Source organism: Beauveria bassiana (genome assembly GCF_000280675.1).
Source record: "Beauveria bassiana ARSEF 2860 unplaced genomic scaffold BBA_S00041, whole genome shotgun sequence".
NCBI lineage: Eukaryota > Fungi > Ascomycota > Sordariomycetes > Hypocreales > Cordycipitaceae > Beauveria > Beauveria bassiana.
In genome coordinates, this window is record NW_007930876.1 from 12,722 (window position 1) to 29,462 (window position 16,741).

At 55.5% G+C, this 16,741-nt stretch overlaps 7 protein-coding genes across 7 annotated transcripts; 5 read left to right on the forward strand and 2 right to left on the reverse strand.

Annotated features, from left to right (window-relative positions):
- Positions 1 to 95: 95 nt before the first annotated feature.
- BBA_08836 (ubiquitin-conjugating enzyme) lies at positions 96 to 666 on the forward strand (the record flags this gene model as incomplete). The annotated part of the gene is made up of 3 exons (XM_008603933.1): positions 96 to 245; positions 334 to 539; positions 603 to 666. 3 exons carry the CDS (start codon positions 96 to 98, stop codon positions 664 to 666), a joined length of 420 nt encoding a protein of 139 aa, XP_008602155.1.
- A 503-nt stretch (positions 667 to 1,169) lies between these two features.
- BBA_08837 (glutathione S-transferase domain-containing protein) lies at positions 1,170 to 2,003 on the forward strand (the record flags this gene model as incomplete). The annotated part of the gene is made up of 1 exon (XM_008603934.1): positions 1,170 to 2,003. The coding sequence occupies one exon, from the start codon at positions 1,170 to 1,172 to the stop codon at positions 2,001 to 2,003; it is 834 nt and encodes a 277-aa protein (XP_008602156.1).
- A 214-nt stretch (positions 2,004 to 2,217) lies between these two features.
- BBA_08838 (XAP5 domain-containing protein) lies at positions 2,218 to 3,450 on the forward strand (the record flags this gene model as incomplete). Its single annotated transcript, XM_008603935.1, has 2 exons — positions 2,218 to 3,003; positions 3,100 to 3,450. 2 exons carry the CDS (start codon positions 2,218 to 2,220, stop codon positions 3,448 to 3,450), a joined length of 1,137 nt encoding a protein of 378 aa, XP_008602157.1.
- Positions 3,451 to 3,594: 144 nt separating this feature from the next.
- BBA_08839 (uncharacterized protein) lies at positions 3,595 to 4,041 on the reverse strand (the record flags this gene model as incomplete). The annotated part of the gene is made up of 1 exon (XM_008603936.1): positions 3,595 to 4,041. One exon carries the CDS (start codon positions 4,039 to 4,041, stop codon positions 3,595 to 3,597), a length of 447 nt encoding a protein of 148 aa, XP_008602158.1.
- Positions 4,042 to 6,002: 1,961 nt separating this feature from the next.
- BBA_08840 (DUF218 domain-containing protein) lies at positions 6,003 to 6,665 on the forward strand (the record flags this gene model as incomplete). Its single annotated transcript, XM_008603937.1, has 1 exon — positions 6,003 to 6,665. One exon carries the CDS (start codon positions 6,003 to 6,005, stop codon positions 6,663 to 6,665), a length of 663 nt encoding a protein of 220 aa, XP_008602159.1.
- A 70-nt stretch (positions 6,666 to 6,735) lies between these two features.
- On the reverse strand, positions 6,736 to 9,423 carry BBA_08841 (DUF890 domain-containing protein; the record flags this gene model as incomplete). The annotated part of the gene is made up of 7 exons (XM_008603938.1): positions 6,736 to 7,682; positions 7,731 to 7,896; positions 7,951 to 8,071; positions 8,127 to 8,308; positions 8,442 to 8,476; positions 8,700 to 8,827; positions 8,882 to 9,423. The coding sequence occupies 7 exons, from the start codon at positions 9,421 to 9,423 to the stop codon at positions 6,736 to 6,738; spliced, it is 2,121 nt and encodes a 706-aa protein (XP_008602160.1).
- A 1,746-nt stretch (positions 9,424 to 11,169) lies between these two features.
- Positions 11,170 to 13,491, forward strand: BBA_08842 (mucoidy inhibitor A; the record flags this gene model as incomplete). Its single annotated transcript, XM_008603939.1, has 2 exons — positions 11,170 to 11,283; positions 11,338 to 13,491. 2 exons carry the CDS (start codon positions 11,170 to 11,172, stop codon positions 13,489 to 13,491), a joined length of 2,268 nt encoding a protein of 755 aa, XP_008602161.1.
- Between the last annotated feature and the right edge of the window lie 3,250 nt (positions 13,492 to 16,741).

Genomic DNA, 16,741 nt, shown 5'->3' on the forward strand with positions numbered 1-16,741 from the left:
GAGCCTCTTTCGGTTTTTACCATTCTCTTCATTGCTGGAAACCTGTCTCGCCCAAAAACACGAACGCGGCATAAACGCAGAGCTACTGCATCATTATGGCCAAGGTTCCTCGTAACTTTCGCCTGCTGGAAGAGCTCGAGAAGGGTGAAAAGGGTCTCGGCGCGGAGGCTTGCAGTTATGGTTTGGAGGATAGCGATGACCTTCTGATGAGCAACTGGAACGGCACTATCCTGGGACCTCCTCATGTATGTTTATGTTGGCGTAGGCTGAGCCTGTCGCTTGCAACAAACACCGTCACAGTTAAATGGTTGTCCAGTGCTAACCGCTTTCCAGTCTGTACACGAGAACCGAATCTACAGTCTCAAGATGCACTGCGGTGATACCTACCCCGATGTTCCTCCCAAAATACAGTTTGTTAGCCAGGTCAACCTGCCCTGTGTTGACCCCAAGAACGGCATTGTCGACCCCTCGATGCTTCCCTGCCTCGCTCAATGGAAGCGTGACAATACCATGGAGACTATCCTGATAGAGCTCAGACGGTGCGTGGATCCGAGCCTCTCCTGCCATATATCACTCTACGGAAGCGAACTAACTGCAACTAGATATATGGCTGCCCCAAACAACAAGAAGATTCCTCAGCCCCCAGAGGGTTCTACCTACTCATGATTCAGAGGGTGTGAAGAGCGGATGAACAATAACGGGATAGTGCGGTGAACACCGCGAGCGATAGCTGCTGCAGTACTGCGCATAGCTTCGCAACAACTTTCTGCTAATACTGACCAGAATGGGATAGCATCATCAGGCAAATAGAAGATAAAATAAAATCCAGTTTTGACCACAGCGTGAGGCTGTACATATAGGCGAAGGCTCGAAGTTTCAAGGACTCCCATTGGGTTACCAGGTGCATCGTTCAGCGATAATTCGCAATTCCCAAATGATAACACAACTATCAATCATCTCACAGGGGATTGCGAAAACACCATAGTCCACTTTATCGAGCGGATTTATCTTAGCTCTGGGGGTCAGAGTGCACGTTGACACTAACTCGTTCACGTCATGCAACGTCAGACAATAGCCTACCCCGCCAAATTCAAGCCTCTTAGTAGCCCAACTGATGTCGTCCCTTGATATTCCTCTGCCAACTCGCAAAACTTTCCACCTATATCGCGATGTCCACGATTGATACCTCTCTTCCTCCAGAACCCTCTGGGGCTGCAGCAGGGCTCGCTGCTAAGCACGCCGATGCCCACCCGCTGAAGCTTTACGGCGGCTGGTTCTGTCCTTTCGTACAGCGTTCATGGATCGTCCTTGAAGAAAAGAAAATACCTTATCAGTACATCGAAATCAATCCTTACAAGAAGGAAGCTTCATTTTTGGCCATGAACCCCCGCGGCCTGGTGCCTACGCTCGCCGTGCCAGTCGGTTCGCAGGGGAGCAAACAGAAGCCTCTATTCGAAAGCAACATTATCAGCGAGTATCTGGATGAGGAATACAATGATGAATCCAAATACGGGCCAAGCTTGCTACCAAAGGATCCCTACGACCGAGCGCGCGCACGCCTCTGGATCGACCACATTAGCAACAAAATCATCCCCGCTTTCTACAAATTGCTGCAGCACACCGATGAGAAGCCATTCACGCTAGATGAAGGCCGGAAAGAGCTCCATAAACATATTCACACTCTCACGGAGCAGATGGATCCAGAAGGCCCATTCTTTGCGGGCAAGGAGCTGGGCATGGTCGATATCTGCCTGGCGCCATGGGCTAAACGCCTCTGGCTGATTGATCACTACAAAAATGGCGGCGTAGGGATCCCTTCCAAGGGGCAAGACGAAGAATGGGGACGATGGAGAACATGGTTCAACGCAATTACAGAGCGCAAAAGTGTACAGGAGACATGGAGTGCTGATGAACGGTACATAATTGCATACAAGCGATACGCCGATGACACGACCAACTCAGAGGTCGGCCAAGCGACACGACAGGGCAAAAGACTCCCATAGAACACATTGATGATATATATGTACTGTTAGATATCAATAGTCTATTTGTTCAAAATGTTCAAAATTATGCAAGCTTGACACCTGGCGTAGATGCTGTGTAATGCTCTTTCTGCGGTGACCCACATGGCCTTCTCAAAGGGGAAGTCCAGCCAAAAAGACCGTTCGATTGCTGCACTGCAAATCGCAAAAGTATCAACCACGACTCCAGACAACAATGTCGGACCAAGCAGCGTCGCGGTTCACGCCGCAAAACAAGACGACCCAGGAGCGCCTTTCTACCCACACAGTCGGCCTCGTCGCGCTCTCCGACTTTCGCAAGCGCCGCGCTGAGGTCCTCGAGGCGCAGGAGCGCGAGGCGCGCGATGCCACCGCCACCGGACCCTCGACGCCCGTCGACCGCTCGCAGACGGGCACGCCCGACAACAACAACAACACACCCGGCAGCGGCGCCGCCAGCGACTCGGGTAGTGCTGCTGCTGCGGCATCAGCTGGCGCGCTTCGACCGCTGAAAAAGGCCAAGAAGAAGCAAAAGCCCGGCAAGAAGCTTCTCTCATTTGGCGACGACGATGACGAAGCGACGACGACGGACGGATCCGAGCGCAGTAATGGTCTCAACGCGGGCCAAAATGGAAATGGAGAGGTCAAGAGCAGCAAGTTCAAGGCCAATGCGTCAGTCGGGCTGGTGCCAAAGTCAGTCACCAAGTCGGCGCTGCGGAAAGAGGCTGCGGAGCGGGAGGCGCTGCGACGCGAGTTCCTGGCGATGCAGGAGGCGGTCAAGGCGACTGAAATTGCGATTCCATTCGTCTTTTACGACGGCACCAATACGCCGGGCGGCATTGTGCGCATGAAAAAGGGTGACTTTATCTGGGTGTTTCTGGACAAGAGCCGCAAGGTCGGCGCGGAGCGGGGCGTGGGCGAGCAGGTCAACGCGACGCGAGCCTGGGCGCGCGTCGGCGTGGACGACTTGATGATTGTCCGAGGCACAGTCATTATTCCTCATGTACGTGGCGTGATCTTTTTTTTTTTTTTTTTCATTCATTCATATCGAGTCGTATCTATACAAGCTCTGTGGCTAACTTTGCAATCTCTTTGATAGCATTATGACTTTTACTACTTTGTCATGAACAAGACCATCGGGCCCGGTGGCAAGCGCCTATTTGACTACAGCGTCGAGGCGCCGGAAAAGCCGGACGCGGCTTCGGGGTTGCCGGCAGGGGGTCTCAGCACCGCGGCCGACGTCAAGGCGGCCAAGAGCCTGCCGGACATTTCCTCACTCGAAGGTGCCGACGAAGACCCCCTCGAGACAAAGGTGGTTGATCGTCGGTGGTACGAGCGCAATAAGCACATCTTTCCCGCCAGCACTTGGCAACAGTTTGACCCCGAGATGGATTATGCGAGCCAGATTCGAAAAGACGGCGGCGGCAACACTTTCTTTTATTCAAAGTGAAGGGGGCCTTTCCTTTTGGAGAGCTCATCTTTTGTTGTTTGCGGGAATGGCGCTTCCGAATATTTCGCGTCGGCATCTTTGTCAATGCGTCTTGTAATCTCCCCCTTCTGACGGTGCTTATTTTTTTTCTTCGCGCCCTCGCCCTCACCCACAAATCTGCCAGAGCACAAACGACGTGCCGCCAATGACGATCCAGCCAGGCCAGAGGACCAGCAGGAAGAGGCCGTTGCCGGCGCCGAGAACAAAGAGGGCAAACTCGTAAAAGAGCTTGTCGCGCAGCATGCGTGTTGTCTTCATGTCCCAGACGGTCGTGGCGGCGCGGACCGACGCGGCGGCGCCGTAAAAGGCCCCGAGCTTGGTGGCGACGACAAGGTGCAAGGCGAGGAAGCGAATGGCGGAGTAGGTCTGAGCGAGGGAGATGCTGCTCAGGAGATAGGCGCGCCAGCAGAGAATGGCGGAGAGGGAGCCGATGATGTCTTGGAGGTGCACGGCGTAGGCGAGCGTTGGGCCAACCCGACTTATCATCGTGGCATGGTGGTGCTGGGAGAGAGGCTCCACCCGGGATGCCGTCAGGATGTCGACCTTGTCCATCCTGTAATGTATAATACACAAGGAATAGGGTACTGGGATAGAATCTAGATGAACCCCGTCTTCAAAGACAGAGGACAATAATATTCAAGCTACGGTGGATGCGGGACTATTTAATACCAGTACCTCTACTGTTTGTACGTACGAATGCCCCGCGCGCCCGTTTGTCAAACCCACCGGGACAGACGACCGAAACCAGCTGTCAAGACCATTGCTCTGCTTATCCCCGAGGCTTCCAAAACCGTACACTGGGCGCACATTGCTATGCAAGAGCCCGTCGTTGGCTGAGAGGCGTCCCATCTATCCATCCCGCGTCTTACAGCCATGGTGGTGCGTGAGATGGCACCCACGTGGGGGAGCAGAACCGCCTAATTTGACTTGGGCCCCTCCAACTCGCATGCCAAAGGGAAGAACACGGGATTTCATCTAGATCGATCATTGACTGAAATCTCATAGGTGGAAGCTTATTTTCTCCACGTCTGATATCCCGCGATGTCTACAGTGGGTCAGATGTATTTCGGCGACTCATACCGCTCTCATTGCTTCACCGTCTCGCTCACGACCCTCTCTGCAAGCACGCCATCCCGTATTGCTTGACTCGAAAAAGGGGTGCTTGCTTTTGGAGGAGAGCGATTGATAATTTGTAAATGTCAATGAGGAAGGGTTCTCATGGAATATACCGTGCCATGTTGCACTGCAGTCTTGCTGTGGGAACTCGGCGCGCCGTGCAGCAAGCCTCGGCGCAGCAAAAAAAAGGTCGTAGACTCACTCGGATGCCCGCTTTGGGAAGCTCCAGACGAAAGGCGGCAGAGAGACTTGGATATGCGACTGATGCTTGTGCATGCATGGCCACAAGAGCACATTATAATTTGTTCCAGTAGTTAAGTTAGCTGGCTGCATTGTCTTTTGGCGGCAAAACTCACCAACTTCATGCGGTTGACAATCATGTCTCGAGTGCAAATGCCTCACAAACAATCCCACCTTCTACGGGAGGGCATTATAGCCGCAGATATGAATATCCTCATGATAGCCTGCCACAAGAACATGCATGGTAAAAAAAACAGAGCCAGTGCTCACGCGATCCCTTGCTCAAACGACGACGCCAAGAGACATGCCTCTGCAAGCTGCCGTGCATCAACAGCCCGTCTGCACCCGGCCCATTTCAACCATGGGCGCGCCCAAAGCTAGCTGACAATATGCCTCATCATCAACTACTCGAACTGGAGCCGAATTTGAGACGGCACACAACGCACAAACGGCGCAATGCAGCATCCCACTCGCAGCAGACCACGCTCGGCTATCTACGGTTCAAGGGCATCGAGCGACACGGGATGGGCGCTTTCCAGTCACGAGAAACAACAATCTCCAAAACTTAAAGCAATCAGAACGCCGGACTGGTGGTGCTCTCGACCTGCATGCATGCATGGCGTCGGCGTGGCGGCCCCTCACCTCGGGGCCGTCCCGGGATCCTCCGGTCGAGTCCGGGGGATGAAAAGCCTGCAAGAAAAATAGGTCAATCAGGTGAGTTTGACAAAGACTCTAGAGCAAACTACCGTCAAAAAGTATGTTGATCCCGTTGTCTTGCAATCCGCTGTCTGGTAGTTAGTTCTCTTGCGTTCAAATCGCGGGGTGGTGGAGTAAATACTTATAGTCCGGCTGCGCGAAGCAATGATGGTGCAGTGTAGTTCGATGAGCTTCGTACGAGTTTCCAGTCTCATGACATGCTCATGTAACAGTACTCTCATGTGTAATTCTGCTCACGGCTTGCATCTGATCGCGGCGATGGGCTGATCAAGCACAGCGAGGTGGGGGGTTGCGACAACCATTCACTGGGCACACCAAAGTCAAAGCTACTCTTACCGTCACCATATCGCCATCAAACCATTCTCCCAATCAGAAGAAAGCCACCATCTGCATCCCCGCATCGTCAAGTCGTCCGCGCCGTCCCACCCACCCCCAAACGAATGGCCTCCTCCTCCGCCACCGAGCTCGACCAGGACGCCGAGCTCGTCTACAACTACCACCGCATGCACATGGCCCTCTCCCCCGCCGACGTCATCTTTTGCCTCGGCAGCCTCGACATTCGCGTCGCCGCGCGCGCCGCCCAGCTCTTCCTCGACGGCCTGGCCCCGTACCTCGTCTTCTCCGGCCATTCCGGCAAGCTCACGCGCGACGTCTTTGACCGGCCCGAGGCGGAAATCTTTGCCGACGTGGCGCGCGGCATGGGCGTGCCGCCGGAGCGCATCCTCGTCGAGCCCGCGGCGACCAACACGGGCGAAAACGTGCGCTTCACGCACGCGTTGCTGGTAGAAAAGGGTCTGACGCCGCCGCGGTCGCTGATTCTGGTGCAGAAGCCCTACATGGAGCGGCGAACGTGGGCGACGTTTAAGAAGCAGTGGCCGGACGAGGAGGCGGTGATTGCGGTGACGTCTCCGCAGCTGAGCTTTGCAGAGTATTCGGACGAGGATAATCCGAGGGATCTGGTGGTGAATGTCATGGTGGGAGACCTGATGCGGATAGAAAAGTATCCAAAGCTGGGATTCCAGATTGAGCAGGAGATTCCGCCACCAGTGATGGAGGCCGCGCAGCGATTGATTGCAGCAGGCTACAATAAGCATCTCCCATAAAGGCTCCGGTCTGGCGTATATAACAGAAAACTTCTAGATATGCGTCCATCTTATCCAAGATTGAATATTCTCATTCCGCCTTTTCGGGTTTCTTGGTTTCATCTAGGCTGCTATGCACGCTCTTGGCCGTTGTCTTAAGATAGCCCGAGAAGCTAATGAAGACAGACTCATCATGACCCTCAATCCAGCGGCAGCGAACCAATACCCCATTCAGGTTCACGTTGATGTAGATACCGAAACCGAGCTCTTCCTTGACGGGTCTCTCCTCTCCTTCTAGGCTCGTGTCCATTCCGCGTTGCTTTTGCCGTCGCCACGCCCTCGTCCATACCTTGTCCGCGACCCTCAGCGTGCCTTCTAACTTTTGCCTATCCCATTCCCAGTGTATTGCCTCCAAAGCCGCAATGGCGTCTCGCAGCCGGCTTGCAAACTCTGATACACGATGAAACTCGGGAAACTCAACTACCGTCATTTCCGTGTGCGCAGGGAGGTAGCCCTTCAATGAGCCCGCCACTGCCCCCCGCGCAATCGCCTGCGGCGGGCGCATCGCTCGAAAGCTCCACGCCACCGCCCATCGCTTCGTCTTCCTGCCCTGCACAAACTCGGTCACGGCGTAGTTGCCGACGCCGTTGTCACGCAGCCGCTGCACCAGCGCGGCGACGCTCGACAGGAAGCCGAGCATGGCCGTGTACCACTGGATCCTCCCGCGCAGCGCCAGGGACTCGTCGAGAATGCGCCCAACAAAAGCGACCTCGCCGCCGTCTGTCACCATCTCGACGGGGGCGCCCGTGCAGGCTGTGAGCGGCGGGAGGGCCTTTTCGGCGGCGCGCTCGTCCATTTCCGCGGCGGATCTGTAAAACGGCGGGTTCGTCATGACAAAAGCGACTTCCTCTGTGGCAGTGATTGAGTCTATGGGGATGATGGGACCATCTGGGTTCGACTTGACGAGTTTGATACGGTTTTGTAAGTGGTTTTGCTCAATGTTCTTTGAGGCCCAGCGCAGACTCTCGTCGTCGATATCTGTACTCATCAGGAATGGAAAACACTAGGTCAATAGGACTAGCATACCTGCTGCAATAAAGCACCACGGCCTCTGAGTGCAGCCAAGCATTGGATATATGCAGCTAGCTCCTGTGCCGATATCTATGCCCACGAGCTTTCCGCCAGGGGCGTTGTATGTAGTGAAGTCGAGTAAATCTTTGAGCCATAAAATATATTTATGTCTATTAGGTATCTGATATAAAGTCTTAATATTGTGTTAATGGCAGTAGGTCAATCACGGGCGTACCGGCGGGCAAAGGCGGTCATCTGGCAGGTCTAGTGACAGGCCAAAGTCGTGCTTAAGCAGCGTCTTGGAAAGTTGCATGACAGCCTTGGGGTCTCTGAAATCCAGGTCGCGTCCCTGGACTCTGCATGAGATCATTAGATCCTTCACATAGAAACTGGCATCGTGTGCGTTCTTACACTGCGGAGAAGTCGGCGTCTAGCGCAGCAAGCTGCTTGAAATCCGGCGGGCTATTGTAGAGCTTGCGAAAGCGCCGGTCTTTTTGTTCCTGCGTCTCCTCCGAAACAGCCTCCGTAGGGGCCAAAGACGGATTCACCGCATCCCCTTCGGATGCCATCTCGAGATGGGACTCGCCGTGTGCCTGTGTGGTATGAAACTCGGGCTCGCTTGCAGCATCCAGAATTGCGAGTCATGGGAAGTCTAGATTTTGTTTGCGTGAAGCCCCACCAGTCGCAGCTGGCAGCGCAGCATGAGCCGACAAACGCTACACATACACCATCCGGAATCAAAGGGCCAAAAAGAAGCAAATCTAGATTCTAATAATTATAGAAGAATTCGCCATCGCCAGCCTCCGAGGACCCGCAGATCTCGCTCCTCGAGCGTGTCATCGCCCGCCATGATTCGATCCGACAGCTGCTTGATGCGCTTCTGGGTCGTCCGCGCCACGCGCAGTGACACTTCATTCTGGAAAATATACAACACTGCAAATACAAAGAAGCCTATCGATGCGAGTCGGCCCACTCCAAACACACTGTCTTTGATCCGAGCCAAGATATTCCTAGATCTTTGAAAGGCATACTCGGTGTCGTTGGAAGCCACCTTGGAGTCCTCGTCGTTGCTGCGCCTAAAGATGCGCCTCACCAGTGGTATAAACGACGCACTACCAGCTCGTCAGACACCCGTCCTTTTCACAGTCGAGGACAAGTATACTTACAAGATGCCACCCATGAGCCATTTTCGCCAGCGGTGGTTTTGAGCCTCGCGCGCCAGATTGCGAACCTCCATCTGCAGGCCCAGCAGGTCGCTCAGCACTAGGTCCGTCTGAGACTGCAGGCGACCATCCGACGCGTTGCCGCCGTACCGTCTGTAATCCTGCTTCAGGGCCAGATATCCCCGCAAGTTATACTGGCAGCTCTGCCGTAATGTGTCGATATCCAGCGCCTCGTGCTCCTGCATGTACGGCCCCGGCGTCATCATCATCGGCTCTGTCGGCGGCGGCGCATACATTTGCTGCTGCGGCGGCGGCGGCGGAGGCATCGGCTGATATGCCGGATAGCTATACGGTGCCGCGCTGCCAGAACGCTCTGTCTTGTAACCTTCGTGTTCCGTGTGCGGTGCCATTCCCTCCGTGCGAGGGCCGTCGAAGTTGCCCGTGGGTATCAGCGGTGACCGTGAGCGTTGAGCGCCGTGATCAGATGGCGCGGGGGACCACATGGGCATAGGGTCCATCTCGGTCAGCTTGCCGGAGTGCTCCATGATACTCAAGATTATTCAGTTTGGTGAAGAATTTTACCGCTGAGGCGAAAAAGGTCAATGATGTACTTGCCAACATGCAGCTCGCGCAGACCATTGGGCCTGGTTTTCCGGGGGGGCTGGGACTACATGCATGACGTTAAGCTTCCACCGCCTGATTCCCTGCCAGAGTTTTCTCAAACCAAGCCACCGCGTGATGGGAATATTGATTAAAGTCAAGATTCTCTTTTAATTTTCTTTACAGTACCGCACCATAACAGCCCACGTTACTTGGATTTGTCGCCGCGCTGTCACTAAGCTACGATGCAAATCTAGGCAATTTTGATGCCAAATTGCTGCCTCGGCGCATGGATGCTTTCTGTCGATTGGCCTGCCATAGCCACCGCCTCCATGACGACCTTCTGCACGCCCAAGCTTACCAGCGTGCCCGCGTCCCTGCACGACGACCCAAAATCCGTCGGCCCAACCGTCACGGCGTTGTTCTTGCTAGCTCCAGCACCGCCGCCTCGCAGTTCTGCGCCGCACCCTCGGGCTCGTGCCACGCCGCCCGTCTGATCCGGCGGCTGCTTGCTCGCCCGACAGCGTGGGCAGCTCGCTCTTTTTCTTGCTTTTAGCCTTGTCCAGCGCGGCGCAGAACCGGTTGATCCACGCGTTTCTGCGGGCACGCCTTGGCGTTGAACTGCGCCCCGGACAGCGCCCCGGGAGTCTGGGGATGAAGTTGAGCGGCCAGACCGCCTTAAAGTCGGCGAGGCTGGGCCGCGGCGTGCCGAGCATTCAGGCACGGCTGTCGCTGAGCAAGTCTTCTAGGATGGTAAAGATGTGGTCATCTTGCGGAGCGATACAGGTTGCTGCTTTCTGTGCGTCCGCGTATCACATTCGTAGTCGGGACATTGAGACATTGAGCCTTTCAAGCTTGGGCAGCTGCACTGATAAGTCGGGCGCCCAAAGAGGCGTCGCGGTGCATGGCGACGACGGGAATGCGGTGACGTTCGTCTCCAAATAACTTCAAATTCGGTTCGGTCGTCTAAGCAGATTCTTTTTAAAGCCAATTAACCCGCACATAGTGGAAAAGAGGTGAGTGTTGCGGCTTCATATTCTCTGTAGGGTAGTCCGCGCAGGGTCGAGTACAAGCGATGCGCCGACTAATAAGTGATCGGGGGGGGCCATTGTGACAGAGACAAGGGCAGTTTTTGCCTTGAAAATCCTTACTATTCCAAGATGACGCTTCTTCGACTAATCAACGCTCCCACTCGTGGCGCTGGGTTTTCTTGGAGGGGGTTAAGGATGCGCTTCTTTTCCTACTATTGAGGGCAATATCATTTCTCACGCCTCGCGATGCGACACATGTGATGTCTGGATCTTCTTTACATGCCTCGGCGCGGTTTAATCAGCAGCTGCTCAACGGGTTTGTGGGGGAAATTTGGGATCAATATTCTACCAGAAGGATGATCGATATCTTTGGACAAACACGCTCATTGGTCCATCTTTAAACCAAGTCCTGGCCCGCATGCTCGCCCGATCGCTGCCTGGAGGCCAAGTGCCTAAACATGACCCCTGTTAGGTGCATGTGGGCGCTGCCGAGCAAGACGAACTATAAGAGGCAGAAGCAGCGTCAGGCTGGATCTGGCTGATTACATCTTAAACGTTGCTCAATTATCTCGAGATAATTCCGCCTTTTGGGATCATTGTATCTGCGTTTGAACCGCATGGGAACAGATAGCAGCGCGTCCTCGTTACCACGCTCAGTCCATGGAGTCCATCAATAGAGTCGACTACAAAGTCGCCGATATCCCAACGCGTGCCGTGGTTCTGTTTCCCGAAAGAGCGCAGGTATTTCGAGACATCAAAGACATTGCACTCAAAGTAAGCTTTCATACATAGCCCATGGACGGAGAAACCCTGCTAAGCTTCCGCCAGCCCGGCATCAATGAGGTCACAATAAGCGGCCTCAGCCCTACTCTGGACGAGGAGTCGATCAAGGTCGAGAGCGCAGGCTCCGCCGTCATTACCGACATTTCCGTTGAGGCCCTGCCTAACCCAGACAATTTCAAAGACGTTGAACCCGACGAAGACTCCTCTTCCTCCAGTGACGAAAGCGACGACAACGAGGACCATGACTCCGAGGATCTCTGCGCCGTCCAACTTCGCGTCAGGGAGCTCCGGGACGAGATGTGGCTCATCGAAGATGCCATAGACAGCGTGAATAACCGTCAGCGGATCATGCTCGTCCGTAGCAACGCGGCGGACACGATGGAGCAGGACAAAGGCGTGCGGCTCGCCGAGCTTCTGGCCGCGTACAAGAATGAGAGGGCCGCGCTGAGCCGGGAGAGGCTGGAGGCGGCCAAGCTGCAGCGGGAGGTGCAAAAAAAGCTGGATGCGGCACTGGCACATGCCCGAGCTCTGCGAGGGACGGCGCTGCGGGAGTCGAGAGAAAGACGCAAGGCGAAGCGCAGGCAGCGCGAGAAGGAGCAGAGACGCCGTGCGGACCTCCGCGAGGAATGGAAGCGTGTCCGACGAGAGCGCGCCAAGTTCTGGCCCCGGTATTGCTACTCGATCCGAGTCATCCTTGACGTCAACACAATGACGCCGATATCGTCGCGGCGCGCCTCTATTGCCAGCGAAACTGCCGTCCGAGCCGTCACCGCCACCGTCGCCGACGACGAGAAGCCCACGGCGGCGGCACAGCTTGACAACCACATCTCCTGCAGCCTCTGCGTCTCCTACGTGACGTCGGCTGCGGGCTGGACACCCTCGTACGACCTGCAACTATCCACGACGGGCACCGCCGCCGCCACGCTCTGTTTCGACGCCAAGATCTCCAATCAGACGTCGGAGACGTGGCGCGGCTGCGCCGTGTCGCTGTCGACGGCCGACGCCGCGCTTGCGGGCGTCGACGCCGACCTGCCGGAGCTGATGCCGTGGCGCATCCGCCTCGTCGGCAAGAGCCGCCGGAGCGAAGGCGACGGCGACGAGCACATTGCGCGGAGCCGCCACGAAGCGCACGAGCACAGGGCGTTTGCGCTTCAGCAGAAACAACGCGGAGGCGAGGCGAAGCCGCGGGTGGAAATGTTTGGGGTGGATGGATGTGATGAGATAGGGCCGGGGTGCGGCGTGTCGCAGCCAGATGCGGAAGCAGCGTCGTCAACGTCGTCTTCCTCGGACCATGATGACGATGATGTCTCGACACCGCGACGTAAAGGCAAGAAGAAGGCGTCGACACGCCTTGAGACGACTACACCCGTGGCTGCTCCCGTGCCCCCTGCCGCCGTCGCGGGCTTTGGCGCAGATCTCGCACCCGAAGCCATCGACTTTGACGACTCCCTTGTCGAAGAGTCGGGCATGACCACCGTCTACGACCTTCCCGGGCTGCAGACTCTCGCCCCTCGCACACCCACCTCCAAGCAGCGCGTCGCGCGCATTGCCTTTGCCCACGTTACCCTGAGCCACCATGTCGTCGCCAAGCTGCGCCCGGTCGCCTACCTTCAGGCTCGGCTCAAAAATAGCAGCCGCCTCACCCTACTCCGCGCCCCGGCGGGTCTCACCCTCGACGGCGCCTTCCTCGGGCGTGCGCAGCTACCGCGGTGCTCCGCCGGCGACGTCCTCACGCTCAACCTCGGCGTCGATCCCGCCATCAAAGTTGCGTACCCAAAACCCGAAGTCCGACGCGCGACCACGGGACTCTTTTCGAAAGAGAGCAGCTCGGTGTTTGCGCGGGCGGTTGTGCTGCATAATACGAGGACGACGGCGGCACCGGGACCGGGATCGGGAGGAAGCAACAGGACGACGGCGCGGGTGCAGGTGAGGGACCAGGTGCCGGTCAGCGAGGACGAGAGGCTCAGGGTGGACGTGGTGACGCCGCGCGGGCTGGTGGAGGAGGGGCCGGCCGTGGTGGCGGGCGCGCCGGGGAGGGAGGAGGACGGCAGGGACAGGGACTGGGGCAAGGCGACGGCGCAGCTGAGAAAGGGGGGCGAGGTGTGCTGGGACGTGAGATTGAACGCGGGGAAGATGGTGAAGCTGTGGCTCGAGTATGCAGTGTCGGCGCCGACGGGAGACGTCGCTGTCGAGTGTTGAGAATGTTCAGTCGGCGGGGGACGTATCAGAAGAATGTCCATTACATGAAATCATCTCGACGCTTCTGGTGTCGAATCACATATTGTCCTTGCCTTACTTATTTCATTCAGACTCTTATGCTTGGCACGCAATTTTCTGGGACGCGCCTCACATTCTCTGGAGTTGGGTTCTTGCTGATATACCCAGTTCACGTCTTTGATAGCGCATCCACTTAGACGGCCGGAAGCTTAAGCTCGCCAACTCCACAAGCCTACATATTAGCACGTTCATCCCGCAGTAGCTAATCTGTGGTTGGTGGACCCTAGTTAATGTGCCAGTTGCGAAAACCTGGGGTTTTAGATTTCTTCTTGTATGATGTGGAAGTTTGAGGACACTCAATTTCATTCGTAGGTTGCTGAATGCGATTAAACTGCGGTGCAGAATATGTTCGCCCTCATGGGAAAAGGAGAAAAGACTCAATCTACCGTCAATATTTCTAGTCATCTAATCTCTGAGGGACGGTACATGATGCTGTATGATCTGGTGCATGGGTTACAAAGTATTGATATTGAGAAATCGGCCGTAGTGTCCCCGGAAACACATCTGCAGTCTCGTTTTGGCACTTGACGGCATAACGAAGCTTGAAAGAGCAAAGAGTCAAATCATGAGATTGAGAAATCAAGCGCTATTCTAAAAGTCTCTGTCAAATTAAAGCAGATTGGTAGTAACTATGGACTGCATCGCGGGGCCCCAGGCGTTGGTAGTCACATCACGTCTGCAAACTGCGACTGTCGTCACCATGGCGATGCAGGGGTCGGGACTGGCTCTGAAATACTGCTCGGTGTGCATCGCGCAAGTCTGTTGATGCTGACACCAAAGCACCAGCAATTCCAAGGTTTAGTCAACTTGGTATGGTTCCGATTGACGAAGGGTGTGGCGTGAACGGGCGCACGGCACGAACTTGTTTTGCCCTTGATGCATACACATTGTATCAGTAATACTAATTAGAACTGGGTGCGTCATGCGCTTTGATAGTTGCTGATTGCCGATTTCGCAGCTTTTCCTATCGGACAATTATGTATACAAGTATTTCAACACACCTTGCAATGCTTAGCATCCGTATGTTCCGGTGCCACTGTCACCTTTGCCGACTCGGTAGGCTGTTGGCACTGCGCAAAGGGCCGTTTTCTTCACCAATCAACGCATGGAAAATGAGTTAGTAGTGACCTACCGTCATTGTTGTCAGAGTTTATTAGTCTGATCGCTTTGAGAAAAGATGTAACAGCAATAGCCAGCATGTCTGCCTTTCCAGACAATACACAGCAAGATGGTCGAGACAATTACACAATTGATCATCCAATTAAGCATATCAAACATGATCTCAGGCATGGATGATTCCTTGTCACACAAATATGGGATTTCGCGCCCACGGACCGCAATAGATGTTGTCTGCGGAAGCCGTGTGCTCAGACTTCCCAGACTCTCGCTTACTAGTCAACCGCGCTGTCCCAACCGGGCGGCAGGAGTCGGAAGCTCCGCCTGCTCCTTTTCTTCAAGGAGAGATGATCGTTGCCAGCAAAACGGCCTCGGAGATCAGGCATGGGGGCCGCGCTTTGTAGAAGAATCGGTAACAGATCCACCAGTTCGTCAATAATGCTCTGCCGGCCGCAGACTTTGCTGCGTGTATTGGTAGTGAGTGAAGCAACTACAATGGCAAGGCTGTATGGCCGCTCGCTGGGAAGCTCAGCCAGCAGGGTTTACTTGGGTAGATGTAGCCGTCACTGCTTTCATGCACTGGAACATCTTGCGATCAAGAAAGGTCTCGCCGCGTGCTACAGGGCAGCGGCGAGCTACGATGCGGCAAACTCTGTGGTCTCTTGTTTACTAACAAGCTTCGACGTATCATGTGCTGAATGGTCAGCTAAATCGAATAGGCCCAGTGGGAGGAAGCTCCGGACGTACCGGCTTAGCACCGAGTGGAGGCCGGGTTTCAAGTGCGTGCGACGAGCGCCGACGCGTCCGGGGTGCACAGTTCGCCGAATGACGTTATCAGAGCGAGACCTAATCCGTACATCCCGAGACTGCGACTGACGAGAGGCGGGCATGCGGCGAGGGCAGACGAGAGGGCGCAAGGTTGGCCGCGGGGAGGTGTTGGGCCTGTATACCCGTGCCGGCGCGTACATACCCAGTGTACGGCCAAGGCTGCTGGGACGGGTGGCGTTGCCAGCGGACGTGACAAAAAGCGTGGGCGCAAGTGCCAGCACGAAAAAGCTTACGCGACAATGCTCTTCGCTTAGCACAAGGCATAATTAGTTTGACAAGGGTCGGCAAGTTTTGGCCTTTTCTTGGGCCGGTACGGATTAAAAGGGACGACCTTGCAGGTCTATTTCACCGTTGGTGTGACTGAAGGAGCGGAGCGGGGTGGGTCGAGACCGGGCCACCCGTCAAAAATTATTGTTCAATTTTGCGCCTTGTTGCTCGTGTCGCCGGGCCAGGCAAATTAGCCTTGTGCGTAAAATTAGGCTTTGTACAAGCCGAGTCGGCGAGGACCAACCTGGAGGGGGTGACTGTGATGCACAAGCCGCGAAAGGGCTGTGGCCGGCCCCACATGACGAGGTGTGAAAGGGCCCGGCCGCGAAAATGAGGACTGGTCTTGTTTTGGGAAGTGAAAGAAACCTGGATTCGGCCTTGGTCAGGGCTTGTCACTCGTGAGATGGGTCGGGTGGCGCGCCCGTTGGGGGGCGCGTGTGTGCGGTGAGTATCGGCGCAGGGCGGCCTCGCACTAAGACATCCGTTAAAGACGAGACGGCCTCATTGCAAGGTGTGGTCGGCGCATCATGTCGCGAACATGGGCTGAGTTAAGCGCTTGCGGCATGACGTCGCATGTCTACTAGTATGTAGCTAGCAGTGTGGATTGGAGAGCGGGCTGACTGAACCAACAGAGGCCAGAGGTTTCTTTGGGCTATCAATTAGGACGAGGATGCAATTGATTCGTGCTGAAACGCGGGCCGAGTCTGGGAGACGCTGTGAAGTGTGCGTGAGCATGCAACTCGGGTGCAGTGCGCGTTAAACAGCCACTGTGCTGGCAAACGGCGCCCAAGAAAAAAGGGTGATCAGCGTAGAGAAAGCAAGGAAATAGGGTGGTATCCAGTCAGCTTGTTGGCCCAGGTGCGTATAACTACCGACACACACACACACACACACAGAGAGAGAGAGAGAGAGAGAGAGAGAGAGAGAGAGAGTCGGTTGGGCTGACGAGCCAGTCGTAGGC